This window comes from Pithys albifrons, chromosome 9 (assembly GCF_047495875.1).
Source record: "Pithys albifrons albifrons isolate INPA30051 chromosome 9, PitAlb_v1, whole genome shotgun sequence".
Classification (NCBI taxonomy): Eukaryota; Metazoa; Chordata; class Aves; order Passeriformes; family Thamnophilidae; genus Pithys; species Pithys albifrons.
The window spans coordinates 25,709,409-25,733,724 of NC_092466.1; the positions used below are offsets into that span (position 1 = coordinate 25,709,409).

Consider the following 24,316-nt stretch of genomic DNA (forward strand, 5'->3'; position numbering starts at 1 on the left):
CTTCCTGGTTTTTCATTTGGTTCTCTCTGCTTTTAACTCTCTTTTTCTTCTGTGTTGTATATTGAATTATACTATACAAAAAGAAGGAGCTTTTATGAAGAAGTTGCCAGTTATTTATGGTAGTGTGCCCTCCAAGGGATGCGGCACAAATTAAACTCTCAGACAGTCTGGCCTTTTCTTACACCATAGATGAAGAGCTCAAAATGGAATACCATCTTTAATGAGTGTAAATGGTCCATAACTCTAGCCTGTCTTTTTTACCTTTTTCAAACCAAGTGACATTAGATCCCATACAAAATTTTGCAATGATTTTTTTGTCATTATTTTTATTTTGGTAAGCAATTTGAAAACAGAATTGTTATGGAATGAGCTGTTTGAAAAAGAAATTATTCAGAGGCCGAGTCGTATAGATATTCACATGGCAGTTTTGTAAGCAAGCATTGGTTGTGGCATAATCTTTCTTCCAAAAAATAACAAGAGGAAACAGTTACAAGATCTATAATGCAATTTATTATTGTTGATTTAACACATTAAAAGAAAAGGCATCCCATCTGGGAGAGAAACACCTGAGTAAACACGTTGGTCTATATATTGGCCAGAAAATGAAAATACAGTTTCTTGTAGAAATCTTTCACACTTAAGAAGGCAAAAGGAAAGGATAAAAAAAATTACTCAGAGTTTTATTCTATCATAAGAACACTGTAATATTACTTGAACTCTTCATGTTACTTCAGAGGAATGTTCAATAGAAGGAAAAAAGTGTTTTGGCACAAAGCAAGAAAATGCTTCTTCAGTCATTGCAAGGGAGCACTGAAACTCTGGAATGTGACTCTTGGTTGTAGCTATTCAGAGCAGATTGAAATCAATGTCAGAGTTTCCTGTAAGTCTTCTTTCTCTTCAAGGGAAAGGAGTGAGTTGGGCTCACCAATTTCTTTTCACAAATGCCTGAAGCTGATGACACAGTCTTCTGTAAAAATCAAGAGTGCTAGGTTTCTTCTCAAGTAGGAACCAGATTTCCATGCAGGTGAACCGTGAACAGTCATACTTACATCTCAGTGAAAATCAGCAATTTGGAAAAAAAAATCTTTCAAACAAGCAAAACAAGTCCTTTTAAAAAACTGAACAGAGGACTCTTTTATAAAATACAATAAAAACAGCCAATAGACTTCTGTAAACTTCAGAGAGAGTTAGATTCAAGGTTCTTTGACAGTTTTCACATCTGTAATAGCCTTTGCAATATGCTAGTGAGACTGAATACTTCCAAGTTATTTCATAGGCCTGCATCAAACCAACAAACGCAAAATGAAAAAATCCAAAAACACACTCATGAAAAAAAAGTAATGTACTTTCTCACAGTCAGATGAGTGGTCAGAGCATAGTTATAGCAGATCTTTCTCATAAAATTTTTCTTAAGTCTATTAGTTTGGGTTCCATCTAGTTGAAAATCTCCTGTTTGTTTGGAAATGGCAAAGGGAGAAATCACCAGGAGTGTGCACCTAGACATCAGTGAGGTCTACGCTGATAGGAGTTCAGAGCGCAGCGTGGTTATGTTTTAATTTAATGATCACAGTGAATTAACTTAATTTGCTTGAAGTAGTTCAGAGTACAGCCTCTAATTGTCATGTTTCTTCTCACAGGTGCTGGGAAATCCAATGGCAAATGCTAACAACCCTATGAACCCAGCAGGAAATCCTATGGCTTCTGGGATGACAACTAGCAACCCTGGAATCAACTCCCCTCAGTTTGCTGGACAGCAGCAACAATTTTCAGCCAAGGCAGGCTCCACTCAGCCATACATACAGCAGGGCATGTATGGGCGACCCAATTATCCTGGGAGTGGAGGCTTTGGTGGCAGGTAAGATTTATTTGTGCAAGGTGGAAAATGGATGTAAATAATTGATGAAACTTGTTTTAGTGGCCTGGCAGAAGTGTCATGGGCTTATTTTAATTATGTAAAGTCTCAGTAGTTGTTTTGTGCTAGTTAACTGAAGTACGTACTGCTCTTACAACTTTGGAAATCAGCTACCCGAGTCAAAGAGAAATTCATCACAGTAAATGGAAATGGCTTAGGTCAATCAATTAGCTCTAATAAACCCCCAAAATAAAGTTTTAATTAAGAGAGATTATTAAACAGACCACAGGCTTAGGAATTATTAACATTTAATAAGGCCAGGATGTGAAAGGTATTGATGGTGTAATTTCTATGGAGGAGTAAGCTTGAGCTTTGGGCAGAGTAGGTTCCTATGCCATGGAACAATTCTGCCCAAAGACTTAGTCCACAGCAAGAATTTGAGAAGAATTGGGAATAAAGATGTTCATTAAGAAAGTTGGTTGTGCTGTGTATTTATTCTGGGGAAATACATGCTGCAGTAGTTAAATAAACCAAAATTAATAGCCTAGGGTTAGTTATATTTTGACTTTCTGTGTCTATAGTTTGTAAATAAAGGTGGTAAGGGCACTTAACTGAAACCACTAGTTATGGTACTACTACAAAGCCTGCTGAAAAGAATGCTGCTCTTTGCACAGTCAGTCTAGTGTGAAGAGTATAAGCCTGGGACTCAGGGAATGTAGCTCTTCTTTCATCTCTGCCACTGATCTATTGAGTGACCTTGAACAAGTCAGAAAGTTTCTTTAACTTTGTATTCACATCTCTAAAATGGGCACAGGATACTGGCCCATATATTTGATATCTTGGAATGGGAAAGGCATGGTTTAGTTTAGTTTATCTTATGATCAATAGAGGAGATGGATAGGAATTGCAAAATATATTGTGTGAGATCCAGCAGAGTCGATTGCATTGGATCTCTCCTGGCCTTTCTGGTAAGGTTCAGGGAGAAATGCTTTTACAATATCAAGAACACTTGCCATAATTCACCACTGAGGCAGATTAACATGCTGTAGTGGAGGAAGGTCTCTGTTCATGCTGCTGTGCAGTCTGCCTCTACACTACTGGGAAATGGAGCATTAACTTTCAGAAGTTCAGTTCTACTTCACAGTAAGCTACAGAGTTGTAAAGCAGTTCACTACCCCTGAAACAATTGATAGCAATGTCTTGCAATTCCAATGGCAGCCTAAGACTGTTGCACCTGGGCAACACTTGTGTCTCCTGTACACACCTAATTACCTCTCCTGCTGGCTTTCATTAGTCATTGATAGAAGGTTTTGGAACAGTTCCAGGTGAAGATCACACCACCATTCAGAATAAAATCCACTAGGCACATCTTAATTGTCTCTTTTTTTTTCTTTTTTGCTTTTCTTCCCTGTTAGTTACCCTGGAGGCCCAAATACCCCTGCAGGAATGGGCATCCCCCCACACACGAGGCCACCAGCTGATTTCACCCAGCCAGCTGCAGCTGCTGCCGCTGCTGCAGTTGCAGCAGCAGCTGCTACAGCAACAGCTACAGCTACAGCCACTGTGGCAGCTCTTCAGGAGACACAGAATAAGGACATGAACCAGTATGGACCGGTAAGAGAGTAACCCTTATGTCTTCATACTTGCCTGATCTGGACCATTACAGGGAATTGGCCTGTCTTCCTTACTGTCATGTTTGTTAGGGTGCCTACTCTATTTTTATTTTTTTATGCATGAGCATGGTTATAAATGCTTATGAGAAACTGCTGGAATGTGTGTATGTCGGTATGAGTCAGTCTCCCACATTTTTCTGATAAATCTTGCCTAACTGTATTTTGTAGTTTAGGGTTGCCCCTTAAAAAAAAATTGTAGATTACCCAAAATTACAGCGGCATCTGACATATTATCGCTGCCTTTGCCAGCCCTCTAAATTTGAGTACCTAGTGAAATGTTCCAGAATCTTGCAATAGGTTTTGTAGTACTTGGATAAGTGTTTGTTTTGCTTAGTACAGTTGTTTGTTTGTTTATTTTTTCCTTCAAACAAGATAACAACAGTAGAAGAGAGGTTTGGTTTTTAATAATCTTGTTTATAAGAGCAGCTATGTGAGACATGTTTCTGGTGATCCATAAATTCTAATATGTCATGACTTCATGTAAACATTTTTTTCTTAAAATAAACAAGGGCTTCATCAATTCAGGTTTTTTCCTCCTTAGCTTTTTTACTTGAGTCCTGAAGTATATGGGGGCATATGCCAGGTGATGTGAAGCACAGTGTCTTAGATACTGTAGTCTTGTGCTGTATTTACACAGCCAGCTTCCTACCTTACACTACTAGACAAACCAATTGAAACAATTTAATTTCCCACCTTAGACTTATATATGTCTTCTGCAATTTCAATTGAATTTTTATTGAAAATAACATCACCGCCCATCAAATGCTGAAGAACGTTAAAGGAAAATGCGACATAAATCCTTACCTTCTTCCCTCCCCCCAAAGCATGTTCAGTTCCCTCTTCCCATTTTATAAATGCATGTCGCATTTTATTCTTTTTTTTTTTTCTTCTTCTTCCGTTGAAGGTTTGTTCCTCTTTCCAGATGGGTCCAACTCAGGCTTACAACAACCAGTTTATGAACCAGCCTGGTCCTCGTGGTCCTGCTTCTATGCCAGGCAACATGAACCCAGCAAGCATGGGAGCGGGAATGACACCTTCCAGCATGAGCGGGCCACCCATGGGCATGAACCAGCCTCGGCCTCCTGGAATGAGTCCCTTCAGCACCCACGGGCAGAGGATGCCTCAGCAAGCCTACCCAGGCCCACGCCCTCAGTCTTTGCCTATACAGGGCATAAAGAGACCGTATCCAGGAGAGGTAATAAAATATATTTTATGTACACTATTATTTTGACTGGACTCGCAACACACTGGGTAATGTGTGGTACGCGTCCCTTTAAGATAGGTGCATCTTTTTTCCAGCCTTGGTAGTAGTGCAGCCATTGAAATGTAAGCAGCAGCAGCTCTTCCTTTTTAGCTTCTAAAATACTCTGGTTGGCCCTTGCTGTCTTAGTAAAGATGATAGTCTTTACTGTTTGGGGCCCAAGAAAGGCTCCAAACCAGCTGAGCCCTCAAAATGTCACTATAAGATTCTCATGGTGCCTTCTTAGACCTTAAGCAGACTTCCATCACAGGAGTGGATTTGTTTAATGCGACAACTTAAAAGAAACACTGAAGGTGAACTACTTCATTTGAGTCCAATACATTTGTAATCTATATCTTCTTGGATGGTTTTGATTTTCTAAGGAAACACAGGGCAGACATTGTATAAGCACCAAAGCACCAATGGTAATAACATTTATTTTAAAGACCAGTTGCTTTCTAAACTTCTTGAGCGTTGATTTTCATAGTCACTGAGATGAATACAAATAATATTGAATTCAAATCCCCCTTTGTCAGCATTTATCTAATGGAAGTTTATTTGGAGTGTGATAAGTTCCCATGCTTTTATAGGAGATATAAATAACTCTGTAGGCAAAATTATGTTGCCATTGGCTTATGTTATGACCTTGGGGTCAAAATTTTAAAGAAATTGAGACAACCAAAGATGTAGACAAACAAGCTTTTGAAACTAAAAAACACCGATGTGTTTTTACTCTTCAGATCTGTGTGAATCGAGCAGTAGATGCATTTGAGAATCACAGCAACTCTCAGCATCTGTGTATGCCTAAATGGTTTTATAAATCTAGCCACCACTTAGTAGCTTCAGAGATCATTTCCTGTGAAATTCTGTACTCAACTGAGACTTCAACAACAGGTGTAGAGCTTTGAATATTACATTACTGCCCGGATGATAATTATGGTTGTAAAAGTTTATAGAAAACACCACAACAAAGAGTACCATGGCATACAGAAAATAAAGAAAACACTCCTTACTGAGCTACATTTCTTTCCTGACCTGAAAACTACTTTTTTCTATGTAAAATTTAATCAGAAATAAAAAAGGGATGCGCTTTTGCAGGAGTTGCATCTCTGGGAAGGTTTTTCATTCTCTAAATACCGCTACTTATTCATGCTTAAGAAAACACAGTATGTGGCTTGTTCAGATAAATTTTGTCTTCAGATTTCCTATTTTAAGGATTACTTTAAATTTCTTTTTGCTGCTTCGGAAGCAGGTTTTTCATTGTAAGGGAATATGATCATGTTTTCAACAAGTTAGTTCTGAACCCTTCCATAAATGTTACGTGCTTGCTGGTCTGAAATTTTGCAGTTGATATTTGCCTGTTGTTTTTGAAAGCTGCATTTATGGAAGCTTCAATAAGTTAATTTTTCAAATTGACATTTTATTACCTTTAAAGTGTCAATTTTCATGACTTCGATTCCAAACTCACAGCACACTCCTAGCTAGCACTAGCAAAGTGAATATGAGTAGTAAAAACTGTAGTTGTTAAGGTACTGCTAAGTATTCTAGCACATGGCCAGTATAGCAGTTGGGTTGAAAAGACAGATGTGGACAACACAGCTTCTATTCTCTTGCCTCTTTCAGAATTTTTTTCTTGTTACTTTTTCTTGTTTCTATTCTCTTGCCTGTTCTAGGATTCTTTTTTTTTCTTGTTGCGTTTTCTTTTTGTGCTTCCACTCTACATCTGGAAAAGAAGCCCTTGCCTTGGGGGTGGTAGCACTTGCAAAAACACAGAAATTCTGTGAACATTGCATCTGGTTGTAATTCGGCTTTCTTCAGACACGGTGCCCTTCGGCAGCACTGCAAGGGCTGACTGTGTGTGGGGATGCGTGTGTTAAGGTACTTGGTTGTTCTTACCCCACTTTGGTTTGCGAGTTTTTTATGCTTTTGAGGAGTATTCTACTGAAGGGGTTTTTGTTTGTTTTGATTCCACTACTGAATGTATGCTAATAATCAAAACAAGAAAGCTCCTTGCATAAAACATATCTTTGTCTTCTTTTATCCCTGTCATGAAATAGCCGAATTATGGAAACCAGCAGTATGGACCAAATAGCCAGTTTCCAAACCAGCCTGGTCAGTACCCTACTCCTAACCCTCCAAGACCCCTTACATCTCCCAGCTATCCTGGACAGAGAATGCCAAGCCAGCAAAACACAGGGCAGTACCCTCCTCCAACAGTCAACATGGGACAGTATTACAAGGTAAGAATTCTTACATTACCTTGTTGCTTTCTGGTGGCTGTTTATGAATGAAGTCACATTAATGACTAATGTAATTAAAGAGGAAAGGAACACAGTGTTTTTACTAATGTTTTGGCTATCACAGAATCAAGTCAATCATCCAAGTTGCATTGCAACTTCAGAGCAGTTCATAAAGAAAATTGAATGTTGCTGCAGCTCATTAGAGGCTTTTACAAGAAAATGTTGGGTTTGCTTCAAAAATGGCTTGTAACAAAAAAGGTGCCTAATGGGATTCAGGTGTAATATTTTCAACTCTTCGTGGTACCCTGCAAGAATACAACTTTGAAAATTTGTAATAAACATGCACCACGTTGCAGCATTCCAGTTTTGGATGTGGTCACTGTTGAATTAAGTGGGGCCAAACTTAGAAGCAGTTCTAGCTGTAGATTTTATCTTTGAACTGAAATTTCCATGACTTTCTCCAACCTCTTCCTCCTTTTTTTTCTGTCTTTTCCCTCTGTGCTGCTTGTTTTGGGCAAGAACTAGAATTCTTAAAATGTTGCCTGAAACCTGTTTGTGGATACATCTTGAGCACTTTGTATTCTCCAAACTAAGGTTGTACGGAGGGCCTGCTGAAGGTTTGCTGCCTTTGAAATGCACACAGGTGATATATTGCACACAGGTACTCCAGTGAGTAGAAAAGTGGGGAGGACCATCAGTGTTCTGACATGCTTAAAGCATTAGCTGTTGAAGTATCCAGACTACATTCTGATGTTGAATGTAAGCTGAAAGAATCTAAGTTGCACATTGGTGTTGAATCGGAATTATATGGTGTGATTCACACAGAAAACATCATTGCAAAAAGGGGGAAGCAAAAGCCTTTTCTAGAGAGCATCTGTTCTATGTGCAACCACACTGTCCATTGTGGCACCCAAAGGAATGCCTATTGTATCATGGCAGCTTTTGCAGTACCCTGCTAGGAAGAACACAGGGAGAAGAGAGATCCTCTGTACTATAATTCCAATGTAGTCACACTAAAATAACACCAGAAGATCTCTATGAAGTTTTTAAATGACAGACTTTTAAATGCGTTTTACATGTGTTTATTTTAGATGGGGTTTAAGTTTTTCATTTACAGGATAGTTGTAACAGGAAATCTGTTGTCTTTCCAATGTATCCCCTGTTTTGTATTCAAATATTGACCACTCTGGAAACAGGTAGGAAAAAAGAGGTCTTGTTAAGAAGGGAGATTATCCTGGTGAGGGGGGAAAATTCCAGCTTGCCACAGACAGAACCTGAACTTTTGAATTGTAGTGATTACAGAGATAGTAACTGTATGTGTTAAAGAAAAAAACTCCCCAAAGATGGCTGGAAATTTAAATGCTTAAGATTTTAGAAGGCACCTTTCTTCTCAAGTACTTTTAAGTATCCTAGGCTAGCAAAGCAGCACTTAGATACAGTCACATTTGAAGTCAAGATGCTTTGGCTGTCTCTAAAGATTTTCATCTTCTGACACTTATGTGATTCTGCTTATGGTACATGAGCCATCACAGGACTGCACCATGCAGTCGCAGTTTTGTTTCATGTCAGGTTCCATCGCATCAGAGTTATTGGCTTATTCTGTTAACAGCAACCACCCCTTTAATTACAAGAAACAAAACCAACAGTGTTTTAATACGTAGCTACTAATACTTCATTGTCCTTTTTCTGTTAGTTTGTCTTATCTAGCAGGAAACTAGGAACAGAATCAAATTGTAGGTACACGAAATAAAAATCATCCCCTGACCCCCAGAAGTATGATTCTGAATAGATAAGTTGGACAGGGGTGGAAGAAAGGATAGACGGAAGTAAAAGGGACACAGACTATCTAATTGCTTGTCTTTGGATTTTGTTTTTCATGTAGGCTTCTGTGCCCAGGGACTATTTTGGGAGGAAGACAAAGAGATCCAAGGGGCTGGGTGGGCTGTGGTGGTGTGGAAAAACTGAAGCAAATGGCTAGCTGGTTTTGGAGAGAGCATTCAGAGGAACAGAGTAAGGCTTTTGGCAGTCTTGCTTGTATCTGGTCATTGCGTGAGTTAAGCAGGCTGGTCTGCTGGTTTCAGTTCCTGCTTTGCTCTCCGAATGTGCCTCTTCCCTGAAGGCCTCATGGAACATCCTGTGGTTCCTTGTCCAGAAACAGAGGGGTGTCCCTCCCTTGTTTTTAGTCTTTGGTGTTTGATAACAGTGCTGTTCACAAGGCATGTTGTTCTTACTGTAAGACTGCAGTAACAATGTGATGCTGTTTATTTTCTAGCCGTCAAGGCCTGTACCTGTGGCAAATTACCCTCATTCGCCTGTTCCAGGAAACCCCACGCCACCTATGACACCAGGGAGCAATATTCCTCCATACCTGTCACCTAACCAGGATGTCAAACCACCATTCCCACCTGACATTAAACCAAATATCAATGCTTTACCACCGCCTCCAAGTGAGTAGCAAGCAGAATGCCCCCACGGTCATTTATTGTTCCTCTGTTCTCTGCCACATACATTTCAGAATCTGGAACCTAGCTCTGATTGCTGCTCTAGGAGAGGCTGGAATTGTTAAGTTGTAGTAGGTGCCATGTAGGCTTACCAGAGCCAGTAGACAGAAAAGAGAAAGATTGCTATCCCCTCCTAAAATAGAATATCAAAAAAGTTCTTTCAGGTTAAATTTGTAAGGATCTTACTCTTAAATTCCTCCTTTGATATGCTTCCTGAGGATAAAACACTTGATTTCAGGTTGTGTTATGTGTGCTTTGTAGGCTTGTTTATTGTATCAACTTTCATTGTGGTCTGTTTTGTTCAAGGGCAAAGCCATTCAGTGAACACTGCAGAATAGTGTAAAATGTGAATATTTATAGCAGTGTCTCTATTGTAATCCATGCAGGCTTTTTAAGAATATTCAATAGTATGCCAAAAATTGATATATGTTCCTTTCAAAGCCACTCAACGTCACAGCTACATTTGGCTGGGAACAGGGCAGGAATAACAAGATCTCTCTGACTGGATACTAGCACAAGATATTTCAGGTTTGAAGTGACTGATGAACAAGAGGAGATACCATTTACTAGGGAGCTGTGAGAACCTTTATGTTTTCTGTAAAATAACTTCTGCTGCGTTAGCACTCTGCAACTCTATTTGGAGTTCAGGATAGCTGCAAAATCAAGTAGAAGGAGGTGGTCTCCAGTACTATCTGGGCAAGAACACGGCATTTAAAGCCATTTGGACTTCATAGCTCAGCTGTAAGTTACCACAAAACCTCACTTATGGGCTCAGATAGTAATGGAATGCCAATGTCTTTGGTCATCAGATAGTTTCAGCTGATGAAACTGTTGAAACTCATTGGGTAATGTTGATCCCAGTTCAAAGCAGGGAAAACAAGCATTATCACAGGTTGACATAATTAAGAGATTTGTTGTCAGTCTTTGCCAACAGGGTAAGTCTGGACACAGAACCTATCCTGTAATAAAAACCAAGAATTCTTGCCATGCCTGGTTTCTGTTTGTGGAATGAACGGTCCTAATGTTACCAGTTTGAGCCTTGTCACTTGCATCAGCGAGATGACGTAGTTACTTTTGATTTTCTTTTTTGTGTGTGCGAACCTGCTAAGTTAGACCCAGTAGCAGATCACTGTGCAATTTGTTACTATTCTGTATAAATATACACATTATTATTGCACTGCAGATGCTAAAGGGAAAGTTCACGCTTTCTCTCCCTCTTCGATCCCAGCCAACCACAATGATGAGCTGCGTCTGACGTTTCCCGTGAGAGATGGGGTTGTCCTGGAGCCCTTCCGGCTGGAACACAACCTAGCAGTCAGTAACCATGTCTTTCACTTGCGGCCAACTGTCCATCAGACACTGATGTGGAGGTGAGCTCAGCCTTGCTGCAAAGAAGTCTTGCATCCCATGATGGAGGAGTGGCAGGGCAGATGAACTTCATTTGGGTTTGCCATGAATATCCCTTCAAAAGTTATAGACTGGATAGGAAGAATGTCCTTTTAACCCACCAGTACTCTAAGCCGTCATTTTTGAGACAACACATTCTAAAATGCTTCACAATAGGTATTATATCTCCTTGCTCGTAGCACATAACATGCAGTGTCCAAAAAAATCACTGCAACTGTTCCATCCTTTCTGATGTGGGTGCAACGGGAGTAGAGTGTGCAACCCACACCAGTACAAACTCCCATTTCAGAATCTCTGAAGTCCTAGGTGCTTTGTGGCCTCTGAAATGTTAGTTGCAGCAGTAGCTATGCAGGGCTCTTACAGTTTATGCTTAAATTAAATGCTGCAAAGTATCTGATAATGAAAAAGAACCCACTAATGTAGGACCTGATTTAGAGACTCAGTAAAATCATTTGGAAAGACAAGTGCTTAAGTTCTCCAAACTTCAGAAACTAACTTCTTAAATCCTCCCTATTTTCCCTCTCCACAAGTAGGGACAGCTCAGAAATATCAGAACATGGCTTTCCACATACAAAGGTTTCTGTTTTTCACTTAAAGTTAGTTCTTATTTCCATCACAGAGGAATAATTTTCCTTGGTGGTACTTTCCTGCATTTAATATAGATCTGTGTGAGTGATTCCAGCTTATATTTTGATTTCTCCATGCTCACAGGAAGTGCAAATTACAGTCAGAGCCTTAATTTTTAAAAATCTCTATATTTTTTTCAAATATTACAGAATAATTTTGCCTCCTTGTTCTGTTTTTCTCAGAAAGTAGCTCAGTGTTTATCCTGGGTGCTAGCTACATTGTTTGAGCCTTTCTCTGTGCACTGAGGCTGGTTAATTGCTTGGGATCATGCATGGCGGTTGTTTCCCTGTGAGGATCTTCTTCCTTCTGACTGGAATCCACTTGAGTCTTGTGTTTTCATGGTGTGGAGGAAAGAGGTGGGCAGAGAGGCACGCTTACTTCCCTGCCAAGGGGATGGACTCTGGCTCCAAAGGCTGAGGCTTGATACAGGGTGCAGGAGTCCTTGTGCCACAGTGCCTCCTCTACCCTGAGATAGCCCGGGGGCTGGGAGGAAGGGAGATTGCAGGCAGACCACATCCAATAATTAACACCTAAGTTTGAGGTCAGTTATTGCTTACTTGCATTTCATTATCGTGGAGTACTCGCAGCAGAGGGAGTTTTGGCAGTTATTTGCCAGTTCTTATTAATATGTAATCACTACTGGGGATTGTGCTGGCTCATTCATTAGATTTATAGTGCTGCACTGAGGCATGAGGCTGTTTCTTAATATCTGTTCTTTCTTCCTTTGCTTACCAAACACATAGCCTTTATTTAAACTTATTTTAATGAAGAATCATAGGTAAACTGTACTCAGGTCTGCCATTTTGAAAAGCTTGTTAATAGGGGGAAGAATGGATGGTCCTTCAATGAAGTCATTTCACATTTAACTTGGAGCTGGATGAATGCCAAAAAAATGAATTAGTCACACGTGTGGATGGATTTTGTTTTTTATAGAGAATGATGGAATCAAGCCAATTCTCTGTATTTTTCTGCCAGTTAAAATATTCAGCAAAACCTCTCACGTGTACACACATAATGAATAGCAATGCAACTATTTTTCTCCCCACTGGGAACTTTTCATGGTTACAAGAAACAGAAAGGTTGAAGGCAGGGAAAATGTCTCCTTGAAGCTGGTTCAGTCTTCACACTGCACAGTTATGAATAATGTCCCACAGTGGAGACACTGTGTGCTAAGAACATGGGGGTCTCCTGAGCTCTGTCACCACTCTGTGACATTCAGCAGGCCTGCTCACCTAATCTGCTTAGGTTTTATATCAGAGGTACCAAGCCTTGCTTCCCTCCAGGTTTGGATGGCTGTGCTGTGTTCTTGTGAGGGGAAAATCTTGAGGGGAACTTGCAGAGAGAGCTTTCAAAAAATTTTTAATAAAATATTGAAAAAAGCCTGAAAAGACTTGAAATAGATGGGTTATGTTGAAAGGTTGGGTAATTTGTATTCTGTAACTTTATTTTTAAAAAACAACACATTCATGCCCAGTGTTAAATCTTGATGTTTTTAAATCCCAAAAAGATTATGTTATGTCAGACTGAAATCTTAATAAGGAAAATGGCAGTTAAGGTGATGATCTCCTGAATGAACTTTTCCTCTGGATCTTGCAAAGATATCTTCTCTCAGGCAATATGAAGAAATAAGCGCACAGATTTTCAAGTATAAATGATAAATTTTCAGCTGACTTTTGCTGTCATAAACAGCAGAATCCTGACATTTCAGTTTAGTTTTCCATGTTCTTTTAAATTTCTTCTTCAAATTACTCATCCCTAACACAAGGTTAACATTCATTTATGAAACTGAAGTCATAGTCTCTGCCCACTTAATTTGTGATTAACTTAATCTCAGCCTCTTCCTTTTTTGGAGGTGTTACAGAACTAATTTCTGAGAAGCTAAATAGCGTGTGGAAGTTATTATTGGAGAGGTGGGAGGAATTCAAGCCCTGAAAGAAGGTCTAAATAGGGTAGATTTAATCCACAGCTGTGTTAATTTGGAATCACAGAAACTGCAATTGCAGTGGGGGGGTGAGATAGAGGGGTCATTTTAGCTTAGTTGATTTACCTGTTCTATGTCACGATTAGCTGTACTTGTATTTTGTCTGTCATGCATTCATTCAAATGCTCTTTAAAAGGCTGAGGTAGTGGAGAGTCCAGTCTTCCAGCACAACCCGCTGCTTCATACTGTTTTCTTGTTCTTATCACACAAAGGACCTACTTGATGTTGACATGCTTCTTTCTGCCAGATCACTCCATGGTCTAGGTTTTTAAAGAGGTTCAAGATGTTTTCTTGAAAGTCCTTTATAAGTGTAAAATATGAACAATTCTGGGACATGCTTGCATCATTAATTCATCATGACTTGCTTCTGTTAAGGGTTTTTATGAAGAAAGTATGTTATCTCCTTGTTGGCAATAATTCTGGCAAAATAATCTTACTGATAAGGAAAGAACATTCCTAGCATCAAAACAACCTCCCTCTGCAATGGGAAAGCAAAGTTAAAGGAAGATTTATTGGTTGTTGTACAGGTCTGACTTGGAATTGCAGTTCAAGTGCTATCACCATGAAGACAGACAAATGAACACAAACTGGCCAGCTTCAGTCCAGGTCAGCGTTAATGCAACCCCACTTACCATCGAGCGTGGTGACAACAAGACATCTCATAAACCTCTGCACCTAAAGCATGTCTGCCAGCCAGGAAGAAACACGATTCAAATTACAGTCACAGCATGTTGTTGCGTAAGTACACTGAGCTCACGGCTGCAGCTGCTGATGCTGGCTTTGCTATTTAGAACAGTTTGCAAATGTTGCCTTAGCTGAAAGAGACTTACTCTCATTTTATTCTATGCCTTTTTTTGGTAAGGTTCTTATTTAATGATGTTGACACACTCAGAGTGCTGATATGGAATTTTTTGCTGCTTAGTTATTGCAGAATGTATTGATGTCATTCCAGTGTCTCTGACAAGGTTCATGGTCTAGGGGAGGAAGGGAGTTTGATCTACCACCTATCGTGTGCCTGTGTAACAAGGTGGCTAAAATGTGTTAATGTAGATTGTTGGGATGAAGACTCTTGATGGTACTAATTTAATTTACTTAGGGTATTAAACTGTGTTTGGTTTGTCATGAAAAGATGAACATCATAATTGTTGATGCTGATGATAATTTTTCAAATACCTTTTCAGATGAAAAACTTTTATTCCATGATGCACTCTAGACCATTCACCTTCTCCTTTTCCATGGGTTAGTTACCCTTGGGGATGAGTACTGTATTTTTAACATAGACTGTTCTGCACATCCAGTCTGAGCTTTTGACTGTTCCCATGTCACTGACAATAAAGCAAGCTGCTACTTCTCCCAGGGTCACAGTGTGAGGCACTTTGACAAGAAGCTATCCACCCATTTTGCTTTACTTCACACTTATGTTTCCCTGCATAATATCATTTATCTGATGGCTAAGAGCAGGGGCAGCATCTTGTGAATCCACAACGAGCTCAGCTCTCTGTTGGGGGAGAACATTCAGTTGATTCCAGGCACATCAGTCACAAATTGTTTTCTCAAGGTCCAATGTAGTCTGAGGGCAGACAGGTAGGTTAGGCTGTGTCAAACAGTCCAGGGTTTTAAAAATAAACCCTGATGACAGGATTAATATGTCAGCCCTTTGTATTCTGAGTATTAAGGAGGGAGAAAATGCAGAAAATCTTTGCTTTTTTAAAGCCCTTGTACATGCTGTGCACGGAGCAACATACAGCACAGTGCGCAGAATATCCATAATGGAGCTCATGTGTGCAGAGAAGCAGAACCAGCTTTCATATTTAAGTCTCAGGCTCTCACAGAAGGCAGGTGTCCAAGGGAGAGTGCAGCTCTGTTCACAACTATATTTAACATGTTAGTTTGGTTCTCTTCCTAACAAAAAGTGTTTTCTTGCAGTCACACTTGTTCGTGTTGCAGTTAGTACACCGGCCATCAGTTCGCTCTGTACTTCAAGGTCTACTAAAGAAACGTCTCCTCCCAGCAGAACATTGCATCACTAAGAGTGAGTTTGCATTTTGTGTGGGTGATGACTTACCAGAATGCCCATGTTCAGTTGTGATAAGCTGTCTCTACACGAGATTTACTTGTTTATTGATAAGCTTAAACTGTACTTATCAAGAATCTCCAAAACATCATGTGGGTAGGTGAAATCCTTGGTCTCCTCAAATGTTAAGGGCTATTTGGGTGGGGGTAACAAAGTTCCAAGAGCATAAGCTTAGTTGCTAAAGAGAACTCTCCTATTCCAGAAGAATCTCTCTGGCTTTTCACACATATTTGTTTTTGACTTAGCTAAAAGAAAGTTTTATTCTTTTTTTAGGGCTGCTTTTAGTGTTTGTATGGCACTTTGTTTGAGACTGTAGCTGATATGCATGTGTCTGATGGTTTGTCTGTTCAGGAGAATCTTCTAAATTACTCTGAAGACGTCTGTGTGGATAAATTGTTCACGAAATTGTCCCTTCAGCATTGAAATGTTGGTCCTTCAGATTTCTGTGTTAGAATTTAGAGCATGCTTGTGCTTTCTCACACATAAACATACTTTCTTCTTAAACAGTAAAGAGGAACTTCAGTAGCGTAGCAGCTTCCTCTGGCAATGCAACACTAAATGGGGAAGATGGAGTAGAGCAAACTGCCATTAAAGTGTCTCTGAAGTGTCCAATCACATTCCGGCGGATTCAGCTCCCAGCAAGGGGTCACGACTGCAAGCATGTACAAGTGAGTAGATGCCAATGGCCTGGCAGGATTCCCTCAGCCATGTGTTTTTACAGTACTTTTAGCTTGGTTATCATATAAGAACACACAATGAAAAGGCATTTTTGTCTATCAGCCTAAATAATTAACTATATTGATATATTTAATGTAGAGGGAGAAAACAAGCTATTTGGTTTAGGTTTCTGTGCTAGTAGGCTTTTTTTCATGTCAGTTTTAATTTTGTCTAACTGATTCATTTAATATAGTATTCTTCCTTTATTTCCTTTTGGTTTGTTTTGTTTGTTTTTCTCCTTGTTTCTTTCTGATACCTAGTGCTTTGATCTGGAATCTTACTTGCAACTGAACTGTGAAAGAGGAACTTGGAGGTGTCCAGTATGCAAGTAAGTGCAACCATACTTCATGAAATGCAGTTGTACACAATTTGACCAAATTCAGAACATATTTAAGGTCATGAAAGAGTGAAGAATGAAGTGCTAGGAAATAAGATGTATATGTCACATTTACTTAAGAGCATAAAGTCCAATGAGAATTCTTGCAATATTTCACCACCCTGGATTATTAGAAATTTAAAAACAGATAATGAGAGATTTTCTCACAAAATATGTAAAACTGTAAGCTCTCATTACAGGCTGTCAGTGGGTTGTGCAGAGTTCAAAAGGGGCTCAGATATCTACATTGATAAGGCAGATATCTACATAAACAAATGAACTGGGTGTTTGTCTTCCCCTAGATTATGAAGTATAAACAACTATTAGACAACAACACGCCATGGCAAAATAAGGGTTAGTCTATTCTAGAGTTATTTTTGTATAATTTTAATTTGTAATCCCCAAGTTACTGAACTTCAGATATGTAGGTAGAACCAAGTTCAACATCCAGTTAAACATTCAGTAAGGATAACTGTCTCAAGTGCTGAGCTTTGAGTCATAATAGATATGCAGTAAATGGCAGCATTCAAGGCGAGGGGGTATTTTGGAGCATGCAACAGTTCCCAGTAATTAGTTAAGAAATTAATTTGTATCCTCCAAGGTAAAAGTCAACATCAAGTGGAAATTAAAGTGATAGCAGAAAGCAGGAAGGATTCTATTTCAGAATGAGGCTAATTTTAAAAAAGGTAAAAAATTACCAAGGACCAGAAGTTTGGAGTTGTTGCTTAAAGGAAAAGAAGGAGAGATACCTTAGCATAAATTCTACCTTATGATTTGATCAGAGAACTAGTATACTGCAAAGGAAATGGAACAAAAAGCTTTGAAGCGGTTACAGGCTGTCTGTCCTTGTGTTTAACTGGGCAGAAAGAAGTGCAAAATGTGTTTGGAGGCCAGTTCAGTGTCTGTGACCTACTGAGCCCAGTGCACAGGGTTATGTGTGTTCTAGCCTCAGCTGAGAAGCCAGGACTCTTTAGTTTTAGCAGCTGTAGCTGTAACAGCTTGTACTTGGTCTCCACCAGTCTCCAGATTAGTCTCCGCTGAGCCAGCCAACATTAGGTATAAGCAGCAGTGGAGGTTGTTCTTTCTGGCTGCTTCTGTGGACATGGCAGGCTGGAGACGAGCTTGTTTCGATGACTATCCATGATGGATACATATCCTAAGATACAGGTGCTTTCTCTGAATTATCCAAACCTTTTCCATCTTCTAAGTTTGGCTAAAAATATCACAAGAATTGGATGTTTTGCTTTCTTAATTCATGTATTCATACATCCAGGCTAAATTTTTGTCCTATTTCTCTGAGCATGAGCACCTACATTCAGATCTAAGTGCCTACATAAATAAATCATTTCTGGTTTTGTTTTGTTCTGTCCCCATCTGTGTCGATCTTAAGTAAAATAGCTCTAATACATGCTTACTGTGAATCCATAGTACTGTGTAGCTCAAAAAAAAGAGAAAGATCTAATTAAAAAAATAGTGCTAACTGATGTTCACGGGAGAGATCTGCTATGTTTGAAAAGAAATTTGCAATGTATTTCACTAACAAAAATTACATAATGTGAACAGCTTGTGGACCCACACAAGTAGATGTATCCTTATCTCATCTGTTTCATGTAAATACTGTTATCCTGGTCATGGAGGTGTAGAACTACAACTTGTTTGCCCAATATCATTCTTAGATTATGTATTACATTATCAGCCTGCTAATTTCATCACTAATCTATCCTGCTTCCCTCCCTGGCCATATTCTAACCTGAGGTTTGGGGTTTTTTTTCCTTTCTAGTAAAACTGCTCTTTTGGAGGGCTTGGAGGTTGACCAGTATATGTGGGGTATCCTGAACGCTATACAAAAGTAAGTGAATTACTCATTTCTGATATCCAAGACTAAGCAACTAGGAGATACGTTAATGACTACTGAGATAGTCACACTAAAATGGATCTTGATGATTGAACTTGGGTATTCTATTGCATGGCTCCTTGGTGGAACTGATGATAAAGTGAATCAGATTCCATCTACTTCATAGATCTTGTTTGGGTTGTCTCTTGATGGCAGCTTCACCAATGAAGCAGAGAGAAGAGTAAGAATGGAAGATTAACTGCTTTCTTGTATTTATAAGCAGTCCCTCTGATTCACAGGTGGCAGACCACATCAATATGTTTGGATTTCATTGTGTGGATAAACACAGAAATGTACTCTCACAGTTGCCTTTTTTTATAACTTGCTTTCAGCACACACTTGAGGAATAAAAGACCTTAAGGTTGTATTATACCAGAGCATTTCAGAAAACTGGTTACCATGCAGATCCTTATGGAAACTTCAGCAGAATTGATTTTAAAAACTTCAATTGATGTGCTAAATTTTTCACGTTATTTTACAGCTCTGAGTTTGAAGAAGTTACCATTGATCCAACTTGCAGTTGGAGGCCGGTCCCTATAAAGTCAGATATTCACATCAAAGATGACCCAGATGGCATTCCCTCAAAAAGATTTAAGACCATGAGTCCAAGCCAGATGATCATGCCAAATGTAATGGAGATGATTGCAGCTTTGGGTCCTGGCCCGTCACCCTATCCATCCCTACCCCCTCCTCCAGGAGGCAACAACTCCGCTGAATATGGTAACCAAGGTTAGTTTTACAGATTTATGCACCCAGGTGGTCACTCTAGAGGTTGGAGATTGAATAAGCCGTGTGATTTGGGCATGTCAGTGCTTCTCAGAGATGCATGAGAAAAACAATATGGTAGCAATTCTGAAATTCTGCATTAGTATTTTCAACTAAAATTTGTCTGTTTAAAGGAAAATACATTTTAGTAAGTATTGTATTTTAGTAATATAGTATTTAGTTATTTTATTTTATATTTAAAGTGTCTGATACTTGTTATATTTATAGCTGTAGAGCCGACCCTGAATCAGCAAACATTTTGTTACCTTATATATTCATAGCCTGCCACAATATACATATTTCTGCATTTTTTCTGTGCACTTTCTTTCTGTTCCACTCTCAAGTGAAGGCTCCTAGTACTACATAAGTTACAAAGTAGAGAAGGTGACCCATTAGCCCTGCTACTTGGGCTACTGAGGTTAACTTGTGGCCAGGTGGGTGACATCCAGTAGGCCACCCAGAAAACTGATGACTTTTAAAGGGCTTTTAGCTGCTTTGCAAACATCTTTGCAGTAGAAAATTACTTTCGAGTTTCTCTGCCCATGTGCTGCCAGAGTGAGAAACAGGGAACTAAATACAGGCAGTGGAAACAAGTTTTCAAATTACTGGTATGTTGTGAATAACTCAGTTATGGTGACAATTCTGAAAATATGAAACCAGAGGCTGTTTCTTTTGCAAGTAATATGATATGACTCAGTTCAGCTCTGGGAAAAGACCAACTGTTCAAATCATCAGAATCCCCAAATTGATTACAAGGTGATACATGTGCTTTTTGCAGGCATTGAAGAAAAATATAGATTGCATGCAAAATATGGTTAATTTGCTCTAATAACTGCAAAACTGATGACAGATGATAAAATTTCTAAGGTTTTCAAACAGATGAATGATTACTATAACAAAGCCAAGAACACTGAATCACAAATTTTTCACTTGTTTAGTAGAAGTGAAGTGCAGTCAGAGCATGAGAACAGAGTCATCTATTCTTCTTCATATTTCTGTCTCATATTCAGGAGTGGACAGGGTAGTCATGTACAGTGTGGAGTTTAGGGTTTGTGTAATGATTGCTTCCTAGGCTGTTATTTTGCTGCCTGTGGATCCTGTAGCAGAGGCAGTTATTGCTTCTTGGAGCCCTGAGTCATCAGTGGCAGGTGAAACCCACGGTCTTCTATTTCTCCTGCAATACACATGACAATTCAGCATGCCAGCTTATCCTAAAGGTCTTAGAGGTCTCTCCCTTAGCATGTGGCACAACTCTTGCTGCAGAGAAGGGCATGCTACTGTATGGCTGGAGCTCCCTGGGCATGCTGCCTTGTATCTTCATTCTCCATCAATACCTGCACTGAAACCCAGTGATTGCACTTAGATAATGTCTTCTAATTAGCAGTTTTTTAGAGCAATGTAGTACTACTATTGTGGTTTATGTTTGTTTATTTGGGTTTGACAGAAAGCATACTGAAGTTTAATTTGCAAATATAACAAATATTGAGTAATAAAAGACCATATTCCAGCTGTCTGCTAATTAATTATTCCTGATGCGAGGCAAGACCAGCTATATTCTGTGAGACTCATCCAGTTTTCAGATTAACAAAATGAGAATTAGTAAGGCTCTGCAGTATTTACATGATAGATCAAAGTCCTGATGTCTTTGAGGAGTACTCTTACATGGCTAATGACTTCTATTCCTCCAAGATTAAACTTCTGCTTTTGAAGCTGTGCTAAAGAGCAAATGATGCAGCTACTTCAGTTTGTCAAACTCCCTTCTGGAGCTGAATATTTAAAACTGCTGTACTTCAGCTGACAAACTGCAGGCTTTCTGTGCAAGCTCCAAAATCATTCTTTTATTTCAGAGTTCAGCATCATCCAGTTGAGTTGCTTATATGAAATAGCTGAATGATTTTGCTCAGTTTTTTGCAGTTCATAGCAAATAAGTCACTAGAGATGGTATCTGAGTTGGAAGTGTTAAGAGAGGAATCTTGACAGCAAAATAGGGAGAGTAAAATCCCTGTATTGGGATACATTCTTGCTTTAGAATTCAAATGGAGATCACTGGGCTGAGGCGGTATGGATCCAAACATACAGGCAATGGTCATGCAGTCCTGTATGCAGAGCAGCAAGGGATTCCAGGCTTGTTTCAGGATGGATGGGGGTATGCGGGTATAAATCCAGACAGTCAAGTGAATCTCATTAGGTTTTGTGGGAACAAGGTGAATTATATCACAAATTCCAATTAGATGTGAAGGTCTCTTCTGTGCTGTCTTAATGGAAGCTGCCTGTTTATACCATAGAAGACGAGATAACATAGATGCTGTGCTATAGCCTGGTACTGTGGCATCTTCCAGATTCACTTGTAAATTTGTTTCATCAGAAACTGAAGCAATGCTACAACTTTACTGAGTGTGTAGAAGCATAGACATTAATAATACAGATGTCCTGCAAATAATCTGGGATTTGGGCAGTCAGTCTCAGTTACAATGAGATGCTTCCAGATGCAAATATCCCATAGATTTTAATATCCTGTTTATTTCTCAGCATGGTTAAGTTTATGTGGTGACTTGACTATAGTTTTTCAAAATGTCAGCAGTTTTCAATTAGTTACAACACATACATGGTTTATTACAGCAGCCAGTATTTGAAAGCTGAGTGCCCTTTCTCCTCCCTGTTCCCCAGCTCTCTCAGCTGTGGGGAGCACAGCGTGGTCACGTTCAGCATCGCAGTTGCCCTGTGCTGTGCAGGGAGGACGTCACACCATGTAGCTTTTACAGGATGCTCTGAGAGATCAATGTTGGGAAACAATCACATCTGCTTCTCTTCCAGGCAACAGTTACCAAGGTCATGGCAATTTTGACTTCCCACACGGGAATCCTGGTGGCACATCTATGAATGACTTCATGCATGGGCCACAGCTGTCACATCCTCCTGACATGCCAAGCAGCATGACAGCTCTTGACAAGCCTCTCAGTCACCCCATGCAGGAATCTGTAAGTAATGGTGCTATGCATGTAGATTTTCCTTTGCAGGGGTAAGGAACTCTTACCCAGCTAATGGACTTGCCTCATGAACTGCTTTTACTTTTTGTGGATTCCTTAGTTTGGAAGCTTGTGAAGTGGAATAGTCCTGAGAAATGCCACTTTTTTCTTTTCTGGCCATTTTGAGGTTTTGGAGAAACATTTCTGCACTTTTTGAATTGTCATTTACACTTGTTTATCTGATAGAAAGAACCTGTGTGGGTGTGTTTTATTAATCACTGTGCTTTGCTCTAACACATGAAGAAAAGTACACTTAATTCCCTGGGCCAGCAGGTCTGTGAATATCCATCTCCAGGATACAACTTGTTAAAGCAAGACATTGGCTGACTTCACAGCGGAGATAATATCTTTCCTTGCATTTTCCCTGAAGGCAAAATTTGCATCAAAGCATTTTGAGGGGCAGTTCTTCCCAAGTGGCGCGAAAGGCACCATTACGCTGCTGGGAATAGGACAAACCTGTAGATTTCAGGGAGAGATGCTGCCTCTGGTCTGCAAGTATCAACGGAAGAGACTGAAAAATAGAGGTTCCTCAGGTCTCAGAGGGTGAGCCAGAACTGTGCATTGGAAAAGCAGCTTGCTCAGAGTGCTGAGTTTTCTGTAGAGAACTTTATATATTTATATATCTCCAGAAAATGCAGTACTGCAGCATCTAGGTGATAGAAAAGCTACCAGCAGTATTTAGCTCTTAGGCATGGCTAGTCATCTATTTTAACTCTGTGTGTGGGGTGTGTATACATCCTTTTATGTTCATTTAAGTTACAGGGCAGGGGCTTTAAAGTGTGCTGTTACTGCACAGGAAGGATGTTTAACTTGACAAGTCATCTGTGCTGTGTCTTTAGTGAATCCTAGAAAGTACAATTTCAGAATGTAATGAGGAAATGTGGCAGCAGATGCTCAGCAAAAGCCTACTCAGTCAATGTCTCCTCTAGCTGGTTTTCCAAAGAGGATGGTGAGAAATGGGAGAGGAGAGAGAGTTCTTAGTATCGTTTGGAGAGAGCCCAAGTATCAAGACTATCTGCAGAGGCAGAGCCCAGAAACTGTAAAGACTTTACCACTTTAGAGGATAATAAAGCAGAACAAACATGCTGTAAACTTAATTTCACATTTGCAAATTCCACATACACAGCTTAAAGAACAGTCTGAATTCTCTGCATCAGAACCAATATACAGTATTAGAATATAGGAGTTAGAAGAAATACTACCAACCTGAACCACTCACTGCTGCTTTTCTTCTATAGGGAATTATTCTTTGCTTCCCATTACCTATCACCTCTCTCTCATCAGTTAACTGTTGTATACCTTTGCTATAGTAGTTGCCCTGGTGAAATTTCTGAAGTGGTAGGATATGAAGTGGTTGAATATGGAAGTGAAGAATCTGTGGCTTTCTCGCTTACAGATGATAGCAGAGGTGAATGTTTCTCAACACTGTGCATGTTCCATAGCTTTGGGAGTGTATTTGGGCAAATATAAGTAAAATTTTGGTTCTGTGTTTCTGCAGCAAATCTGATACTTGGTTATGATAGCTAATAATTAAAGTAAACCCTTGTCCCGCTTCATCTGTCATGATACTCAAGCTATACTGTTTGGGAACAGGAAGCAGTGCTAAAGCAGATTCCACCTAGATTATGTCAATGGCTGATTTTCTGTAATGAGGATCAGGTTTCAGGCCTTTTTTCACAGGATAATTAGATTGTCAGTGTGGCCTTGCAGTCTTTAGTCCACATTTGAGGACTTCTAGTGCTCCCACACAGCCTTTTCAGTATATAAAATCTCTGCTTTCCTCTTTCTTATTCTCTTTCTTTTGTTCTTCTCTCTTAAAAATGAATTGTTTGTCTGTAGACAGTCAGGATAGGCATCCTTAAAATCACTTCTTTTAGAGAATTGCACTCCATTAATGCATTCCTAAATTTTGTAGCTACATGTCTTTGGACAGACATCTTCAT

At 39.5% G+C, this 24,316-nt stretch overlaps 1 protein-coding gene across 10 annotated transcripts in view; it reads left to right on the forward strand.

The window, feature by feature from the left end:
* The window catches only part of ZMIZ1 (zinc finger MIZ-type containing 1), a 345,896-nt gene that overhangs the window by 309,549 nt on the left and 12,031 nt on the right, over positions 1-24,316 (forward strand). For 7 of the 10 annotated variants that reach the window (XM_071564495.1, XM_071564494.1, XM_071564493.1 and 4 more), the window contains 13 exons: positions 1,638-1,855; positions 3,268-3,466; positions 4,430-4,720; positions 6,823-7,005; positions 9,278-9,452; positions 10,690-10,876; positions 14,049-14,259; positions 15,448-15,553; positions 16,103-16,263; positions 16,573-16,640; positions 18,469-18,537; positions 19,064-19,311; positions 22,162-22,325. In XM_071564495.1, the coding sequence (XP_071420596.1) occupies positions 1,638-1,855; positions 3,268-3,466; positions 4,430-4,720; positions 6,823-7,005; positions 9,278-9,452; positions 10,690-10,876; positions 14,049-14,259; positions 15,448-15,553; positions 16,103-16,263; positions 16,573-16,640; positions 18,469-18,537; positions 19,064-19,311; positions 22,162-22,325 (2,280 nt within the window). The remainder of the gene's footprint in view (positions 1-1,637; positions 1,856-3,267; positions 3,467-4,429; positions 4,721-6,822; positions 7,006-9,277; positions 9,453-10,689; positions 10,877-14,048; positions 14,260-15,447; positions 15,554-16,102; positions 16,264-16,572; positions 16,641-18,468; positions 18,538-19,063; positions 19,312-22,161; positions 22,326-24,316) is intronic. The other 3 variants (XM_071564499.1, XM_071564498.1, XM_071564503.1) reach the window with 3 other exon arrangements.